The following is a 19,563-nucleotide window of genomic DNA, read 5'->3' on the forward strand; positions in this document are numbered from 1 at the left end:
CAGCAAGTAGGCAGATCCTGTGCTGTGGCCTCACACAAAACCCAGTGATAAAAGGAGACCCTGCCAGTGAGCAAACTGTGTGGCATGATCCACCACCCACTTCCTATGAAAGAATACGTGCCCTGGGGTGCTGATTCATATCAACTTGTGGGCAGTGGCTCATGGGTTGAGCAGCTGGCCATGGGCTTGAAGAGAATAAGACTGGGAAATTAGTGTCAAGGGGGTTGTATTAGGCTGTTCTTACACTGCTACAAAGAATTCCTGAGAATGGTAACTTATAAGGAAAAGAGGTTCAGTTTGCTCACGGTTCTGCAGGCTGCAAAGGGATGGTACCAGCATCTGCTCAGCTTCTGGTGAGGCCTCAGGAAGCTTCCAATCATGGCAGAAGGAGAAGTGGGAGCAGACGCATCACACGATGAAAGCAGAAGCAGGAGGGAGGGTGTTGGGGGAGGTGCCTCACACTTTCAAATGACCAGATTTCACGTGAGCTCAGAGTGAGAGCTCACTTGTCACCAAGAGGATGGCTCAAGCTGCTCATGAGGGATCTGCCACCGTGACCCACTCACCACCCAGCAGGTCCCATACCTCCAACACTGGGTATCACACTTCAACAAGAGATGTGGGTGAGGACAAGTATCCAAATTCTATCAGGGGTCAAGGTGAGAAACACGTGTGTGAACCTCTCAGAACCTATGTCCACCACAAGACGTCCACTGCAGGGAGGCATTTAACAATTATATGGACAATCTGATGTCCTGTGAACGTCAACTAGCCCTCCCTCAGCTACCTTGAGGCTTGCTTGAAGGGCTCATGCAGAGCGGCTGCAGCAGCAGGGATAAAGGCTGTGCATGGGCTCAATGGCCGGACCTTTCTCAGGGCTGATCAGTCAACCGCCTACCTTTCCCAGCAACAGAGACTAATGTGGCACCATTTTTCAGGGTAGCCGGATACCACCTGTTAGCAGGTTGAGTACATTGGGCCCTTCCATCACAAAGGGGACAACACTGAATCTTCACAGCCATAGACAATATCCCGGGTGTGTATTTGCCTTCCCTGCTCACAATACTTCTGCTAACACCAGCAAAGTCACCTCTAACCAAGGGACACATTTGATGACTATGGTAGCCTATCTGGTGACCCCAACAAACCAGTCCTGTTTGTTTGTGTCTTTGGGTTGTCCTCTCTGAAACTGAATCTGAGCTTGGCCATGACTAGCTGTGCCCATGGGTGCCAGCCAGGGGTTCTGTGAGAAGTCACTGCCTGCAAGGCACTTCCTTGGCAGCTCTGTCTGGCCCTCGCCTCACACAGCAGGGCACCAACTGCGCAAGGGCAGGGACCCTGGCCTGTGCAGGGTCGTCACACATGCAGGCCACAGCTGGCTGTCCTTCATGGGGCCACGTGCCCACCAGCCTCACTTGTACTTAGGATCTCTGGCCCTTCTCCTGGGGGTCCCTGGCAGGAGTAGTCCCCAGGTCCCCATCCTCTTCCCAGCTGCACACTGAACTGCTTCCCTTCCTTCATTCCCTATCGCACCACCCTCAGCAGGGCCAGTCCCCAAACCTCACATCTATACCCTACTGAGTCACAGGGGCTTCCCAAACCAGAGACCCCAGGTGACCCCTAACGTCTCTGACGAGCATCCAGTCCACCAATAACCTGGCACTTTTTTCAGGCTGCATCGTGATTGTTTTCAGGGAAGGGGGCAGCGTTGAGGGCTTCAGCAAAAGGGCCCACAAAGGTGGATGTGTTTCACCCAGTAACTTGCTCTCCAGTGACTGAGGAGTCATCAAGGAAGCCACAGGCAGCAAAGACCCAACTGTCCAGGAAGTGTGGCTGCTGGGAGGCCAGGAAGCGTGGCTGCTGGGAGGCCAGGAAGTGTGGCTGCTGGGAGGCCAGGAAGTGTGGCTGCCAGGAGGCCGCTCTGTGCACCACTTCCTCCTAAGGACGAAAGCTCTGAAGTAGGCGTGCCTCCAACAAACCTGGGGCTTTAAGTGTTATTTTGTGGGGGCATCCATTCTGCCTCATCTCTGCAAGGGATGGTCCGGGCCACGCTGGAAACATCGTGCAAAGAGACTCTGCCAGGTAGGGCCACCGAGCCCCATCTGTACAGCTCTGTCATGACCACCATGCAGCCAGGGTGCACAAGGGAGTACACAGGAGCACTCTACGAAATACCGGCTCTCTGGCCCTTTACAAAAAGTATGCTGACACCTGATCTACACCAATACAAGGGCCCGACTGGCCTAAAGCCGAATGCCGCTCCTCCCTCGCGGCGTGACCAAGTCCTAGCAAAGCCAAATGCCAGAGTCTTGAACCGCCTGTGTCCGTGTGGCAGCCCACTCTTGGTGAAAGCGCAGCCTGCCTTCTGGAAAGTACCCATGGCAGCCCTGCAGCCTCCCCACACAACCATGACCACCATGCGACGACACCACCTTGAGCCTGTGCTGTGAGCCCCCATGGTGTTAATATTAGTGACAAGCAGTGCCATTCAAAACTGCAAGTTCAGGCTCCCACTCTCCTACCCCACAGGCTTTCTCTCTCCTACGATAAAAATATAGCAATGGATAAGTAACATCGGACGAGAAGCAATTTTCAAAATACCTTTATTTTTTTCTCATTGGGAGGTCATTCCATCACACTGTTAACAGTGCACCTGCTGTATCATTTCATTTGGATAATTCTGCCAATCTCCACTTCTTCATGCATTTCAGTCAGTCCTCAGTTTCTTCGGCTTCTGCTATTGTCACTGTTACTAGATTTTTAGAAAAGAAGAATTGTTTTTTCAATGGAATATTCAGAAGTCCCAAAAAGATTTCATCAGGGTCTTTGAACCCATCTACAAGGTGTCCGATTGGCAATGATTGACTCAAAAGCCAGTTTTGGGATGGCCATATGCTGCCCCGTGTTTCTCAGTGCATTCCAGGGAAGAAGCATCTTTTTAAGACAGTAAAACACTCTTCCTTCCACATCATCTTGAGGCTCCCTTAACCAGGCAAACATCTGTCCTGCAGGAAAGCCTCATTCGCACAGACGCAGCCTCGGTTAGGGTCGAGGCATTCCAGATCTGAAATCAAGTGTGGGTCGTCCTCTTACCCTGCCTCCTGCTTTTCCTGATGGTCCCTGTAAAGCCAAGTCTACTTGGTAACAATGGATAAGTCCAGGCCATTCGTATTCCGTGCAAACATCTCTGCAGATAAGGATTACCATTTGAGATGTTTCTTTCTCTAACCTGGCAAGGTGCTGATCTAGGAAAAGCAACCAAAAACCTCCCCAGGCCCTCAAAGCGGGTAAACCAACATATGAGCAACTTTCCTTCCTGGAAACCAAGGCAGGCATAGAGTGATCATCTACCTCTCCAACCATGACCACCACGGGGCCAGGGTGCACAGAGTACCCACAGCAGCCCTGCAGCCTCCCCTCACAACCAAGACCACCACGCGGCCAGGGTGCACAGAGAGTACCCATGGCAACCTGGCAGCCTCCCTGCAGGAAGCCACCTGATCAAATGCGCAGGTTCTGCGGGACTCTTGCCCCCTCCTCGGGAGCCTCCCGCACTAACACTGAGGGCCCTGCCAGAGGGTGAAATGACAGGGAGGCAGAAGGGGACGGGAAGGGGGAGGACAACACTCACAGAGGGAAATCTGCAAACCTGAACCTCCAGTGTTGGGTACATTCGAATTTTGAACAAACTGCAACACTGATCGCTGAGGTTGAAGGGCCTGTGTAGATGCTGAGCCCCTTTCCAGGGAAGGTCTCCCGAGGGAACAGAACCACGCCCTCAACCTTAAGCTGAGGATCATTCCAGAAGCTTCTCACCATCATCCTTGTCCGCGTCACTCTTCATTGAGGGCCCAGCACTCGGAGGCCCAGGACTCGGAGGCTTCAGCCCTAACTTGCTGCTGGATGAGGCCACCTCCGCCTTTTCGCTGGACTTCTGTGGCAGCACGACATCCGTCGGAATGGCCCTTTGTCTCCTGCTCTCCTGAACGACTCTAATGGGAAGAGGATTTTATTACAGTCAGGGAAGTTACAGATGGAAAACTCTCCAGTTCCCCCCTCCTGCCTGCCAGGACATCCCTCTGAAAACACAGGTTCCTGATCATGCATACTTATTTTTTAAGGTAAGTGCTTTGATGTAATAGTTCTCATTTTCATTTCTTTCTCTCTCTCTTTCTTTTTATTTTTATTTCTTTATTTATTTGTTTGAGACAGTTTTGCTCTGTCATCCAGGCTGGAGTGCAATGGCACAAACATGACTCACTGCAGCCTCCACCTCCTGGGCTCAAGTGATCCTCCCACCTCAGCCTCCCAAAGTGCTGGGAGATTACAAGCATGAGCCACCACATCCAGCCTCATTTTAGTTTCCTGTGCAGGCTCCAAACAGATGATCGTATGAGGCAGCTAAACTCCCAAAAACAGCTCTGGGCGGGGGAAGGTGTGTGTTGCACTGCAGGCTACTGCCGGTTCATCTTCATGATTAACACACATAAAACAGCATATAGCACCACTCATAGTAGGAAATGGCTTTACTCACTCCTGGACAAAGAGACTGGAATAATCTCAAGGGCTTGTATGCACGTCACAGAGTGGGCTCATGGCAAAGGTGACTGACTGGGGCATGAGATGCTGGATTCCAGCCCTGCCCTGGGGACAGCCACCTGCTGCCTTGGCCCCCAAGGTCTGCATTTCCTCACCATTAAAATGAGAGGGAGTAGACTCATCTCTGAGATGTCTCCAAACCCTGACACCCTGCAATGAGGATGAAGGCCACAGGCCAAGAAGTGCAGGCAGCCTTGGCTTCAGGGGCTCTGAGACAACTGGGAGTCTGAGTTAAAGCCTCACCGCCCCGTCCATCAGCCTGGGGACCCCCTCGATACTGCGTCAATTGTCCCAATCTGGGGACAGGAAGAGCACTTACATCGTCAGTGGCTGCGAGGGCTGAATAGGCTGAGCAGAGCACTTAGAGTCTTAGGTGCTCACTAAATGTGGGTTAGGATTGTCATCAAGAAGCACTCTGGAGAAGATCAGTGGGGCCCTCCCCGCCTGGCCAGTTCCCGTTCCTAGGCTCACAGAGAGCTGTTCTCAGTCACCCCCACAGCACCAAGCCCGAAGGAGCCCAGTCGGGCGGGAGGCTGCGGCCAGGAGAGGCGAGTGCCCTCCTCCCCACCCTCCTGATGAAGAACAAAGGGACCAACCTGTAGATGATGGTGATGACGAAGGCCCCAGCGATGATCACAATCAAGGCGGAGAACACATGGACGTAAACTGAAAAAAGGTGGGATTCGAAGTCATTTCGATCCAGGTAAATAGATAAGGAAGAAGAAGAAAAAGCAACCCTCCCAGAGTCGGGTGCGGGCCCTCCCGGCACTGCTGCCCACGGTCAGCCCTCCTCGCCCACCGTCCCCAGCGTCTCCTGGAGACAGCTCTGTGGACATCTCCAAAGGCCCCTGCAGGCACATGAGGGCTCCCTGTGAAAGGCAGCTCCAGGTGGTGGTCAGTGCCACCCAGAAGACACCTTGTGACCACCCTGACCCCCAGGGGTGCGTGGAGAGATGGCGCTGGCTCCTGACCCTCGGGGGTGCATGGGGGAGAAATGGTGCTGGCTTCTGACCCCCTGGAAATGCGTGGAGAGATGGTGCTGGCTCTTGACCCCCGGGGGTGCATTGAGAGATAGATGGCACTGGCCCCTCTGTTCCTGCTGTGCTCCCCAGCTCCCTGGAAATGGCTCCTCAATGCCCAGGTCAATTCCTCCCCTAAACTGAATACAAAGAAAACACTTATTGGATCATAGACAAATCCCACTGGTCTTGACTGGGCTTCTTTGTATTAAAAGAGACTCCTGTTAGGCCGGGTGTGGTGGCTCATGCTTGTAATCCCAGAACTTTGGGAGGCCGAGGCGGGCGGATCACGAGGTCAGGAGATCGAGACCATCCTGGCTAACACCGTGAAACCCCATCTCTACTAAAAATACAAAAATTAACCAGGCATGGTGGCGGGCACCTGTAATCCCAGCTACTTGGGAGGCTGAGGCAGGAGAATGGTGTGAACCTGGGAGGCGGAGCTTGCAGTGAGCCGAGAAGTGCCACTGCACTCCAGCCTGGGGGACAGAGCGAGACTCCATCTCAAAAAAAAAAAAAAAAAGAAAGAGTCTCCTGCAATCCCCAAGTTTCCTGTGCCTTCTCCAACCCGCCCTCAGCAAAAGTCGAGCCTCCCCAGGTGGCCATGAGGGGCAGCCCCACCACCCTGGGTTTCCCTGCGTGAGTGTACTCCCAGCCTCTCCAAGGCAGGGTAACTGGGAGAAGGAACTGCTCAGCCCCCTCCTGAGCCTCTTTCTGGGGGACTGCCCACTACTTAGCAGGCAGGGCCCTGTCTGTGCAAGAGGCCTGCAGGGTGCAACACTGCCCAGCACCGAGGGCTGATGTCTGGATCTCCGTTGGCTCACTGGTTCAGGACTTGGCCCCTCAAGTCCTAATATTTGTACATGAGCATCACTCCTCTCAGAGTCCTTGGTCAAATAATATCCTCATCTACTGTTTGTTCTTCTACATTCCTTCCATCGGGTTGATGTAAGGAATTTTTTAATGAATGCAAGTAAAGTTCTTAAGTGCTTGACTAATCACATATACACAGTAATTCTTACTGTTGTTATTATTATCAATATTAGTCTTTTCTCTAATTGCTTTTTTACTCTCTCAAAGAAACTGGCTGACTTGCAAATGTCTAGTGCAGGTGACATGATTTCCCTCAATTCCCACACCTTCCCCTCCTGCTAAACCGCTCCCAAGAGTCATGAAGCAGTAACAACACCATCAGATGTAATTTTCCTGGATGGTGTGTGAGTTTGCCAAGGATGCTGTAAGAAAGTACCATGCAATGGGGGACTTAAAACAATAGAAATTGATCATCTCATGGTTCTGGAGGCCAGAAGTCCAAGAACAAAGTGTCTGCTGGGCCGTGTTCTTTTCAAAGGCTCCTGGGAAGGGTCCTCCCTGGCCTCTTCCTAGAATCACAGCAGTCTATGCCCTATTGTCACGTGGCTGTCTTTCCTCTGTGTTCCTCTGTCTCTTGTCTCTTCTCTTTACAAGGATACCAGTCATTTTGGATGGAGGGCTCACTCTGCTCCATTGTGATCTCATCTTACCTAATTACACCTGCAAAGACCCTTTTTCTAAATCAGGTCACATTCACAGGTACCAGGGATCTGAACTTCAACATATGCATTGGGTGTACCCAATTCAACCCACTCCAGAAGCAAGGCCGCAGGTGCAGAGAAAGCGGCCTCCTGGGCACACAAGCCAGCTTCCGACCGGATCCGTACTCCCTGGACTCATCGCAGGGCCACCAGCAATGGGTGAGGTGCCCAGGATTCTTTCCATGGGGACTGAAGTGAGAAAACTGAGAGGGGGTTAAAGCCAGCTCGTGAGGGTAACCCAGATCTTCGATTTTCCTCATACCGAGGTGACCTCGGTAAGGAACGGTGAAGTACACAACGGGCGCTCAATGAGAATTTCTCACGGAGAGGCTGGAGGAAAGGAGTGAGGCTTGGGGTTGCAAGCCATCAGCTAACAGGCATGTGCATGTACTGAGGAGCACACTGGAAAACTGCTTGTCGAAGGTTCTCCCAATCAACTGGCTTATTTCTTTAAATGAGGACTGTCCCGTGGAAACTTGCTTACCTGAGGAGGGGAAACAGTGGGGCAGACTCACCTCCAAATATCCGGGGCTACCATAACCAGCTTCCAGGATGGCCTCCGGATTCTCACCTCCTGGTATTTATACCCTAGATAGATGTTCCCACACTGAACAGTGCTGACCCCTGGAGCCAAAGGAGATGCCAGAGTCTGACCCCCGAGGCCAGGTGAAAAAGACATTGCGCTTCTGCCCTGATCTCTCTTGAGCCACTGCTCTGGGAAAGACTGCAGCCCTCATGGTGAGGAGAAGAGGCCTCCTACAACATCTGGTACCAACTTCCAGCAAAGTGAGTCATCTTCCTATAACATCTGGTATCAACTTCCCAGCAAAGTGAGTCATCTGAGACAGCAAGACTTCAGGTGACTGCAGCCTCACTTGGCATCTTGACCACAATCTCATGAAACACTCAAACCCAACCATCCAGCAAAACCTCTAAGTTGCTTTAAGCCACAAAGTTTTGGGGTAATTTGCCACACAACAATAGAGGATGGATCTGAGAGGTAGCCTAGAGATTGCCCAGAGAATCTGCACTTAAATGCTGTTCAACAAACAGAATTGATTGAATCAAAATGCACAAATAAAGTGAAAGAGTGAATTAAGAGCATTCATGGCCGGGCACGGTGGCTCAAGCCTGTAATCCCAGCACTTTGGGAGGCCGAGATGGGTGGATCACGAGGTCAGGAGATCAAGACCATCCTGGCTAACACAGTGAAACCCCGTCTCTACTAAAAAATACAAAAAACTAGCCGGGCGAGGTGGCGGGTGCCTGTAGTCCCAGCTACTTGGGAGGCTAAGGCAGGAGAATGGCGGAAACCCGGGAGGCGGAGCTTGCAGTGAGCTGAGATCTGGCCACTGCACTCTAGCCTGGGCCACAGAGCGAGACTCCGTCTAAAAAAAAAAAAAAAAGAGCGTTCATGAGGCAAGAAGGTAACCCTGAAATTCCTGAACTCCAGGAAATGTTTTATTCCTTAGTGTGACTTTGTGTCTTAGTTCATGGAACAAATTCAAAATTATATGAGTGAAGTCCTGTTGAAGAGACACATATATGTAGTCAGTGTCTTAGTATTCCACTGTCAGTATATCTCCCATATCTTCATATGTGCTCATGTTCTTTGTCATTGATGCCAAGCTCCTAAAGATAGAAACTCAACCTCAATGATGTGCTCTGTACAGTGTCTGTCTAGCAACACTATTTATTACAGACAATGTCTTTGGCTTATCATAAACCACAAAGTCTGGTTTATCTTTCAGAAATAGCAGCAATTGAAGAAAGGATTATTGTCTTTAAGAAACGTCTTGGTAAATGTTCCCAAAATATAGTTAAACAAAAGTTTTGAAATCATCTCAGCAAGTCCCGTGAAGAAACTGAAGTCAGATACTTAGAAGAAATGACATGTTAAATAACATACCCTAAATCAAGACTGAAGAATGAAGGCAAGTCTTTCTCTTTGAATTCCCAATTCTTTCTGAAAGATCTAATGCTAATTCCCCAATTCATATTCTTAATAATACAGATTATGCCATAACACAATGTGCACTTCAAACCAGCCAATTTAAGAAGTTGGTGAAAGGTTTTCATAACATGGAATTATGTGCACAAAGAGCTCATAATACCCTGTCACTGAATACTACAACTTGCACAGTACAAAGGTTCATTCGTCATTTTGAATGAGAAAGATGTCAAAGAAATGAAAAGTAATGTGAGGGCACAGTGAGAGCCCCAAGGCAGGGCCCACTGCCCAGGCTCTTCCTACAGGCCCGAAAGAAGTCAAGAGTCAAAAAAAGCACAGCCACACAACACAGCTATTAAAGTTAGAATGATGGAAAGAACTTAATGGCTGCTTCCATGCAAAAATGATACACTCCCTTGCAAAACAGTGAGCCCTCTCTAAGTCAAAAACATTCTTGAGAGCCTGTGTTCTCTTCTGGGTTCCTCGTAACACCAGTCATGAATCTGCTATAGGGATTAAGACTCACTTTAAAAATGAATGACAGGCATGCGGCGATTGTTCTAGCTTAAGCCATATGTGACATACATGCCAACATTTACAAACAGGCCAGCACCTGCACGGTACTGATGAAAAGGTGCTCAGAGGACGGGAGAGATGGCAAAAGCAGCAGCAGTAGCAGCTTGGACGTGCATTCCCTTCCTAGCTGTGATCTTCCTGGAGTGATGCATTTACACCACTTTACACGGTTGGATCTCTGCTTCATTGGGATGTGAGGAAATTGGGATCATTAATTATTATATGGAGAAGACTGAAAGAATAAACTTAAATACCTTTTAGATGCAATGTTTGCCACTTTTAGGAGACTTAAATGGTAAACTTCTCAGAAAAACTAAGTGGTATAAGTGCCTTGGAATCTGGAGTTCTGTAAGAAGTCCAACTCTATGATGGAAATGAACTGAGTGCGACTGTGAGCATCTGCTGCTCTCTGCGTATGCAATGTGAGCAGCAAGCCCCAATTTCACAAAACAAAAACAAAATGATGACAAGTGCCAGTGCAGCAAATCACGGCCAAGTCAGCACCCACTGCCATGAGCTTGGCTTCAGGAGTACTGCCACATGCCCCAGAGGACGAGCTGCTGGAATGAAGCCGTATGAGAGGCTGTTCCATACCGGAAGGCCTGGAACCCAAAAAGATCTCTCAAGTAAGATTCTGGCTAAAGGGCATGGGTTTTACAATGAGATAGGTGAGTCAGGTGCAGGATAATGGACTCCTTCAGGAAAAAGCACTACCTCGTGTTGTAGCTCTCATTAACTGGTTATGTACAACTGGACTAGGGCTTCGGTAAAGCCCATAATTAATTTTCAAGGTGATATCAGCAAAAATGGCAAAGCAAGGACCCCCCCGCCCCACCACCAATTTCTTCCTCCATAAAAGCAATGAGAACACTGGTAAAAATCATCAGATGAAAGTTTTTCAGAAGTCTGGAAATTAACCAAAAGCTTGTGGAAATCTGTTTATTTGAGGCAAACAGCTGAATCTCAGTAAAAGAGCAAGCTTGGGCTTTTTATCTAGCCTTGTTCCCATCTCTCCTGCCCACCCTCTAGCTCCATGGTAGCTTGAAAGTCAGCAGCCTGTAATCATGGTAAATCCAGCAGCCTGGCAGCCACTGCAGGGGGCAGAACAGGGTGGGAGTTCCTTCAAAGCCCCAATGCCAGAGAGTTGTCATGATTTGATCTGTCTGGTGCTTCCTTGGAATATCATCTTTTTTTGATCTGAGCTCATTCGGTGAGAACAGCTTTTTCCCTAGGCATTTATTATAAATAATCAGAAGCAACTGAACATCGTTTTACTGGCTAAAATGGTGGGCAGCAGTTGGGGGAAAACAAGAGGCTAACCAACAAGCTTAACATGAAAATCTGGGAAATGAGATGTACATAGAAAGCTTTGAAATGCTCTGACACATTCCTGGGAATCTAGAGGGTCATGGACATGTCCACTGCTGTGGGCTTTGCAAGGAAAGACCTATGATGGCCCTGGGACCTCACCTCTGGCTGACTTAAGGATCTGCATAAGCAGGAAGTGAAGGCTAAGGCAGAGCTAGAAATATTTTGAGTTTGTTGAAGGTGTGCCTCAGAATGCACACAGAACTCCTCTGCAAAGTCTGAGAGGCTTGTGTTTCCAGGCATCTAAGAAAATTCTTGTCTGGTAATTAGCTAACTAGTAGCTACTCAAGAAGAGTTTTTAGTGATCACACGCCATAAAGAATAAAGACTTCACTGATTTAGTGCAGGAAAGTCATCAAACAACCACAACAACAAACAGCAGCAACAATAAAACCTGGGGAGGTGAAAGAACCCAATTCTCAGAGGTGCTACATTATCTGACCTAAAATGTCCTATTTTCAAGAAAGAAAAATGTTACACATACAAAGAAATGAGAAAGTATGGCCATACACATTAAAAATGCCATTAATAGAAATCATCACTGAGGAAGCACAGACGTTGGACTTACTTGACAAAGACTGTAAATCAAATATTTTAAGCATATTCAAAGAACTAGAAAAAATCATGTCTACAGAACCAAATAAAAGTATAAGAATAATATTTCATTGATATGATTTGGCTCTGTGACCCACTCAAATCTCATCTCGAATTGTAATCCTCACATGTCAAGGGAGGGACCTGGTCGGAGGTGGTTGGCTCATGGGGGCAGTTTACTCCATGATAGTCTCATGATAGTGAGTGAGCTCTCACAAGATCTGATGGTTGAAAAGTGCTTGGCAGTTACCTCCCCACAACCATGCCGCCATGTAAGACATGTCTTGCTTCCCCTTTGCCTTCTGGCATGATTGTAAGTTTCCTGAGGCCTCCCCAGCCATACAGAACTGTGAGTCAATTAAACCTCTTTCCTTTATAAATTACCCAGTCTTAGGTAGTTCTTTATAGCAGTGTAAAAATGACTAATGCATTCATCAAATAGAAAATATCAATAGAAATATAGACATTATTAAGAAACGACCAAAATAAATTATGGAGTTGAGCGTACAAAAATAGAAATGAAAATTCACTGGAGACACTCAACAGCAGATTTGAGCAGGCAAAAGAATCGGTAAACTTGAAGATAGGTCAATGAGATTATCCAGTTTAAGTAACAGAAAGAAAATATAACCAAGAGAAATTAATACAGCCTTAGAGGTCTGTGGAATACCATAAAGTCTACCAAATACACGTAATGAAAGTCCAGGGGAGAGAAGAAAGATAAAAGAGCAGAAAGAATATTTGAAGAAATAATGGTAAAAACTTTTTAAGTTTGATTAACATTAATCTACACATCCAAGAAGCTCAGTGAACTCTGAGTAGGATAAACTCAGAGAGATCCACACCCAGACACCTGGCAAACTGCAAAAGACAAAGAATCTTGAAAACAGCATGAGAGAAGTGACACATTATATACAAAGGAGCCTTAAGATTTACAGCAGTTTCTCATCAGAAACCATGCAGGCCAGAAGGCAATGAGAAAAAACATTCAAAGGGCTGTCAGGAAGCCTATCAACCAGCAATTTTATATACAGCAACTCTATGCTTCAAAAATGAAGGGTAAATTAAGACATTCCAGATAAACAAAGTCAGGATATTCATCACTGGCAAAACTTCTTTATAAGAAATACCAAAGGGAGTCCTTTAGGATGAAATGAAAGAAGAGTAGACAGTAAGTCAAATTCACATGAAGTAATAAAAGCCACCATTAAGGTGCTCAATAGATGCAGAAAAAGAATTTGAAAAAAAAAGCCAACACGCTTTTCATGATAAAAACACTCAACAAAGCAGGAAGTGGAGGGAGCTTTCTCAACTTGTGTGTTTCCAAGTTGTTTCTTGCATTTACTATTAATAGATACATGGCATCTAGTAAAACCCACAGTCACCACTGTATTTAATGGTGAAACACTGAAAGTTTCTCCTTAAGATCAGGAATAAGACAAGGCTTCTGCCCTTCCTAATTCTATTCCTCATTGTACTGGAGGTTTTAGTCAGAAACTAGGCAAGAAAATGAACTAAAAGGCATTCAGATTAGGAAAAAAGAAGTAAAACCATATTTTCAGATGCCATGATCTTCTATACAAAAAATCCTAAGGAATCAACTAGAAAACTAATAGAGTAAGAAGTTCAACAAGGTTGCCATATACAAAATCAGCATACAAAAATCAATTACATTTCTATATGCTGGCAACAGACAATCTGAAAATGAAGAAAACAATGCAATTTATAACAACATTAAAAAGAAAAAATACTTTGGAATAAATTTAATTAAAGAAGCTCAAGATCAGCACCCTGAAAACTATAAAATATTGAAAAAAATTAAAGACCGAAATAAATAGACTACTCCTGTTCACGGACCAGAACACTTAATATAGTGTTCAGATGGTAATACTTCCAAATTATATACAGATTCAACACAACCCCAATCAAATTGCCAAAGGACCTCTTTTCTGCAGAAACTGATGAGCTAAATTTGGTATGGAAATACAAGGGACCCATAACCGCCAAAAAAATCTTGAAAAAGAAGAACAAAGTTGAAGCACTCACAAATTCTGATTTCAAAATTTACTGCAAAGCTACAGTAATCAAAACTGGTACTGGCTAAGGATAGACACATAGATGAATAGAATAGAATTGAGAATCTACAAGTAAACTCACTTTTATGGGAAACTGATTCTCAACAACGGTGTCAATTTAATGGAGAAAAAAGAATCTTCTCAACAAATGATGCTGGGACAACTGAATATCCATATGCAAAATAATGAAGTTGGAAACCTTCTTTGCACCAGATACAAAAGTTAACTCAAAAAGGATCAAAAGACCGAAATGTAAGAGTTATAAGTATAAAACTCCTAGAAGAGATTACAGGTATAAATCTTTGCAGCCTTGGATTAGGCAATGGTTTCTTAGATGTGACACCAAAGCACAAGCAACAAAAGGAAAAATGGAGAAAATGGACAGAAACTCAATAAAAATAAAAGACATAAGAGAATAATAGAAAGCATTTGTAAGTCATATTTCTAATAAGAGTTTAATATCCAGAATACATAAAGAGCTCACACAACGCCATAATAAAAAGACAACCCAATTTAAAACCGGACAAAGGACTTGAATAGACTTTTCTTCCAGAGAAGATATCCAAATATCCCCCCCCGCCAAAAAATGCAACGATGGTGAACATCATTATTCATTAGAATAATATGAATCAAAACCACAATGAGATACAACTTCACATCCATTACAATGGCTATAAACAAAAGGACAACAACAAGCGTCGGTGAGAATGTGGAGAAACCGGAACTCTCATATGTTGCTGATTGGCCTGGAAAATGGTCTAGCCACCTTGCAAACAGTTGGGAAGTTCCTTAAAAATTTAAGCATAGAGTTAATATATGATCCAGCAATTCCACTCCTACGAATATACCCGAGAATAAAAACCATGTTTGCACAAACACCTATATACAAATGTTCAGAGCAGCATTATTTATAATAGCCAAAAAGTGGAAACAATCCAAATGTCTATAAACTGATAGATGGGTCAACAAAATGTGGCACATCTATACAGTGGACAATTACTCAACGATAAAGAGAAATGAAGTACTGATAGCTGCTACAACATGAACAAACCTTGAGAACTATGTAAGTGAGAGAACCACAAGTCACGTGGTTCCATTTATAGGAAATGTCCATAATACGGAAGTCCACAGGGAGATGAGTAGCTGCCAGGGGCCAGAGAGAGGGAAGGATGGGACATGACTGCTGTTGGGCATGAGGTTTCTTTCTGGCATGGTGCAAATGCTCTGGAGTTAATGGCAATGACTGCACCACTGTGAGTATACTAAAAGCCACTGAATTGTATACTTTAAAAGGTGAATTTTATGGTATAGTATCTTAGTAAAAATAATAAATGAAGCAATTTCCAACTGATTTTTATCTGGAGTCAGAGAAAGGCGTGGGATCCCAGGTATCCCAGAGGCTCCTGGAAGTGGAGGCTGGGACAGCAAGGGGTCTGGTCCTGAGTCTCTAAAGCCAAGATCTGCAGGAGCTGTCGTCATCAGAAAACCTTCCCAACTATCAGTGGTATCCATTGTGACCTCTCGTTTGCCTCTGAGGAGCCAAAATTCATCTTGTTTTGATGAGGTGCCAAATCTTCACCACGAAGCAGGACAGACACCCTCCCTGGAGCAAGCCAGAATCCCGTCAGCACTTTCTTTCTTGACTGATTTTGTGCCCAGAATATCCCTTTCATCTCAGAAGAGCTGGCTTAAAGCTTTATGTCTGTAGGACTGGGCAGTCCCCACGTAATCAAACGGTCTAGCCTGAAAATGAATTTTAAAACTTTTTTTCCTTTTTTTCTTGTTCCCCTAGTCTCACGATGCAGAAAGCTTACTGCAGAAAATTTTTGTTCTCCTTAGTCTTAAATACAGCCTTGAAATGTACTTTCTTTTCAATACCACGGTCTCCCTTTCTCACCACGCACCCCCTAGCCCCATGCGCATTTATCTAACTGTGTGCTGGTATTTAATTATGGGCTTACTTACAAGTTCTAGGAGCTCATCTTGAGATAGACCAAGCATAGACACCCAGCTGCAAAATGCCAGAGATCCCCTGAAGGTGGTGAGTCTACAACCAGCCATCAAGATGATACCACCCCGCACTCCAGGTGGGCCACGGCTTGAGACAGCCACCGGAACAAGACCCTCAGACCTCGAGTAGCACCCCTTCCACGTGCCTCCCATTCTAAGTTCCTCTTTTTAAGCCCCTCTCCCCAGCCTAAAGTTGGAAGCACAAGTCAGCCACTTCCCCACTGCTAGCTTTGGAAATAAAGTCACTCTCCCTTCATTTATTATGGGTTTTGCAAGTGGTGAGCAGCTGAGCTCACGCTTGGTTCCATCAGCAGGGCTCAGAAATTTCCATCAGTCACTCATTCCCATCAGTCACGAACATTTCCTGACTTTCTAAGCCCTACTAGGTACAGGGAGTGAAGAGGACCTGGTGCCTGGTCTCTGAGGGCTCAGTCTAGCGGGAAATGCAGCAGAAAGAAGTAAAAGGAAGAAGAAATGGCCCTGAGCTGCACAAAGTCAGGGGCCTTTACTCACTTTGGGGTGCTGGGGGTGGAGAAAAGAGTGGCCTAGGACAGGGAGGGTTTGGAACTCATCTCCAAGGAAGCCTAAGCCGTGAGAGATCATCGGCCACATCCAGCATCTCCATCGTCAAGGGCTGCACTGTTCCCTCCCAAGGCGCGCGATGCAGGCCGGTCCCCTCTGTGCTGCTGTCCGCCCCTCCCCACGCAGCACAAAGAGCCCCTTTACCCTCATTTCCAAGAGGGGCCTCCACAGGACAAGGAAACACACGAAGCTTCCCGTGGGCCTTGATGAGAGTTTGGAAATGAGAAGACCTCAGCAGCGCAGAAGGCCAGGGTGCTCACAGGCGAGAATGTGCCGAGGAGGTAGGAGCCCAACGCCCTTCAAGCACACGCCATCCTGGTTTCTTAACTTCCTCCCATCTCCCTTCCAACACATTTTACAACTAGCCACAGTCCCCCGAAGGGCGTGCCTCCCTCCGGAAGCCTTCATGGGGAGGGGGAGTGGCAACGCCTCCAGCCCCCACACCCCACACACTGGGTGTCTGTTGTCCTCACTTCACCCCCGTGCTGCTTGAGGGGCTTGAGGGGCTACCAGCAGATCTTCGTGTGTGGTCTGGCTTCTAGTCCAACGTTGAAGCAGCCCACGGAGTCCCCAGTCAGGGCCAAGCGTCTCTGCTGTCCTCACAGAGCCTGTGGTGGACAAGGTCCACTCCACCCTGATGGGCTCACCCCACACCTGGCCACTGGCCTGGGCCCTGCCAGCACCACATGTTTCTGCAGCACTATTTCCTCAAATCCAGCCTCTGCAACCACCCAGAATGGCCAAATTCCTCCACGAAGGGGGTCTCCATCCGTCCCCGTCCATGCCCTGCCCAGTCCATCTGGGAATGGAACTCCTCTGGTGGCTTAGTTCACATTCACAGGCCCCCCAGCTCAGACCCCACTCAGAGTCTACTGCCCTCACTAAGACGGAGCAGAAGAGTGTGGCCAGAGAACAATAAAAAGGTGTTTCCAGCAAACAGAGACCCCGGGGAAGGGAGACAGGCAGGGCGGCGGTCAGCATGGTCACCAGCTCCCTCGGCTTCTGCCGCGGGGTGGCCAGGATGGCTACTCACTGGGAACTGCTTTCTCATAGCAGACGCCTTTGTAGAAGCAGCACCCGAGCTCCTTGCATCGGTCCCTGGAGACGTTGTAGTCACAAATGTCATGCAGAGGAATGTCACACACTGCAAAAGCACAGACACACACATGTCACCGCTGAAGACAAAGCCACTCCGCTCTCTGCTAAAGAACCTGGGAACCGGTGTGGGGAGCAGCTGTGGGTTTGTGTTGTGGTTTTGTTATTTTCTAAATTATGCATCATGCAAATCTTTATTTGAAACTAAGATCCAGAATGAATTAAATTTCTGAGCAAAATAATGTCAAGTTAATTACACAGAATAATGCGGGGCCCTCTAACGATTAGGAGATAATACGTTTCCGAGCAGCAGCGCCAGGCACGGCGCACGACAGAGCCCACAGAAGGCGCGGGGCCCACACAATGGGTACTTGGGAGTTCGGGAGGGAACGTGTAATTATTTCACACTTAAGCATACGGGAGTTAGAATTAGCAGCATGGGCTGAGGATTATTTCAGAATTTTGAAACTTGAATCAAAAGGACAGAAAGTTTAATGCCAGTTTTGACCCAAAGGGGAGACAATGCGTGTGTGGTGCACTCTGGGAGGAAAAGGAAGCAGGGCGGGGACCGCTCCTGGCAGACGACCCTTCCCAGCGGAGTTCAGCAGCCTCACACATGTTCAGCCCCGAGGGACGCGGCTCCCTTCATCAGCCATGGGCCACTGAGGGACTGGGCTGGATGATGAAGGGGGTTCCTGCAGGTGAGGCCCCAGGGTGCCCACAGAGACCTTTGCTGGGTGGACTGCACTGCCACAAAGCCGGGCTCCATGCCCCAGGCCAAGGCTGCACCCAAGCCACTGGGGCCTTCCCTGGCACCTCTGTAAATTGTTCCTCCAGGACAGGGGCCGAGAGGGGAGCTGCCCGGCCTTCCTGACCCTTGAGGAACCTCATTTTGGTCCTTGGGGTTGATTTAGTCTTTCAGGTTCCCCTTCCCAAGACACCCCCATTCCAGGTTTGCAAAAGCCGCGGCTGTAGCCCTCACCCTCTGTCAGAAGTGTCCTGGACACGGGAGCCCTGCCGAGGCGATGCTCCACCTGCCAAGGTAGAGTGCACAGGGCAGGCCAAAGTCACCGGCTGCTGCCACCCTATCCTCCCTCAGTTGCATAGGGTGGCTGTGTGTGGTTTGCGCTGACTCCCACGTGGGGAGCAGTCGGGGGAGGCCGGGAGAGGCCCCACAGCAGCAGGCAGGTCCTATAGAGCCAGGCTCAGAGGGGCCTGCAATGGGTGACTGGTCTCAGGCTGTGGCTGGACAGATGGTCCCCCACGCTCTATGTAGCAGCCCATGTGTCTACAGAGGGTGACTAGGAGGGCTTTGCTCCCAGGGCGTCCAGGTACCATGGCCTTTTTCCTGGAGTGCAATTCCAGGATGGACACAGTGCCAGAACTTCACAGACACTACCCACAGGCAGCTCCCGGAGAGTTCAGAGTCCACCACTGCCTCCACTTTCTGATGCGGATGATGACAGCAACGGCACAGCAAACACCTGCCAGCGCCAGGCTCGCGCTCCCCACAGTCTCCTCCACCCCACCAAACACCCGCCAGCATCCGGCTCAGGATACTGCAGGCTCTTCCACCCCATCAGACACCCGCCAGCGCCCAGTTCGTGATGCCCAAAGGCCCTTACACCCCATCTGGGAAGATCCAGATGAAACCCAAGATCCCACGAGCTTGGATGCAGTGGAGCCGGGATCCACAGTGACCTCTGGCTTCAGGGTCCTGCTCTCACCACGGTGCCAAGCACCCTCCCCACCGTCCCCAGACGTGGGAGGAGAAGCCCCAGCAGCACAGAAACGTCTGCTCACAAAGCCAAGAGAACAAAGGTTTCTAAAGACTTGCGGTGACAGCGGATGTTTAATTTCAGCAAACAGCCTGGGCAGGAAATATGCCACTGAACGAAGCATTATTTTTATTCATAAAGTGATTTGTTTTCTTCAATATCACTCCACAAACGTTCATACATTATTTCTCATTTTAAAAATTCAGTCCCCATCGCATCTGACCGTCCAGCTGTTAAATCCGGTCAGTCTTCCCCGCCTCCTCCCCACGTCCCGTTTTCCCTCCACACCCACCGTTATTTTCCCACATGCACCTCCACGATGTCGCCATGCATTTTTAAAAT

General features: G+C 48.0%; 1 protein-coding gene across 2 annotated transcripts; it reads right to left on the reverse strand.

Annotated features, from left to right (window-relative positions):
* Positions 1-2,586: 2,586 nt before the first annotated feature.
* Positions 2,587-18,682, reverse strand: TEX29 (testis expressed 29). 2 transcript variants are annotated; one of them, XM_023217679.1, is made up of 6 exons: positions 17,382-17,555; positions 5,664-5,758; positions 5,571-5,620; positions 5,196-5,265; positions 3,817-3,992; positions 2,587-2,752 (listed from the first exon to the last, which is right to left on the reverse strand). In XM_023217679.1, the coding sequence occupies exons 1-6, from the start codon at positions 17,514-17,516 to the stop codon at positions 2,712-2,714; spliced, it is 567 nt and encodes a 188-aa protein (XP_023073447.1). In that variant the 5' UTR covers positions 17,517-17,555; the 3' UTR covers positions 2,587-2,711. The 2 variants fall into 2 exon arrangements, 1 of the variants encoding a protein (XP_023073447.1); XR_002732744.2 differs by lacking the exons at positions 5,571-5,620; positions 5,664-5,758 and adding an exon at positions 18,426-18,682 and having other exon boundaries at positions 2,588-2,752; positions 17,382-17,492.
* Between the last annotated feature and the right edge of the window lie 881 nt (positions 18,683-19,563).

The sequence above is a fragment of the Piliocolobus tephrosceles genome, chromosome X (assembly GCF_002776525.5).
Source record: "Piliocolobus tephrosceles isolate RC106 chromosome X, ASM277652v3, whole genome shotgun sequence".
NCBI lineage: Eukaryota > Metazoa > Chordata > Mammalia > Primates > Cercopithecidae > Piliocolobus > Piliocolobus tephrosceles.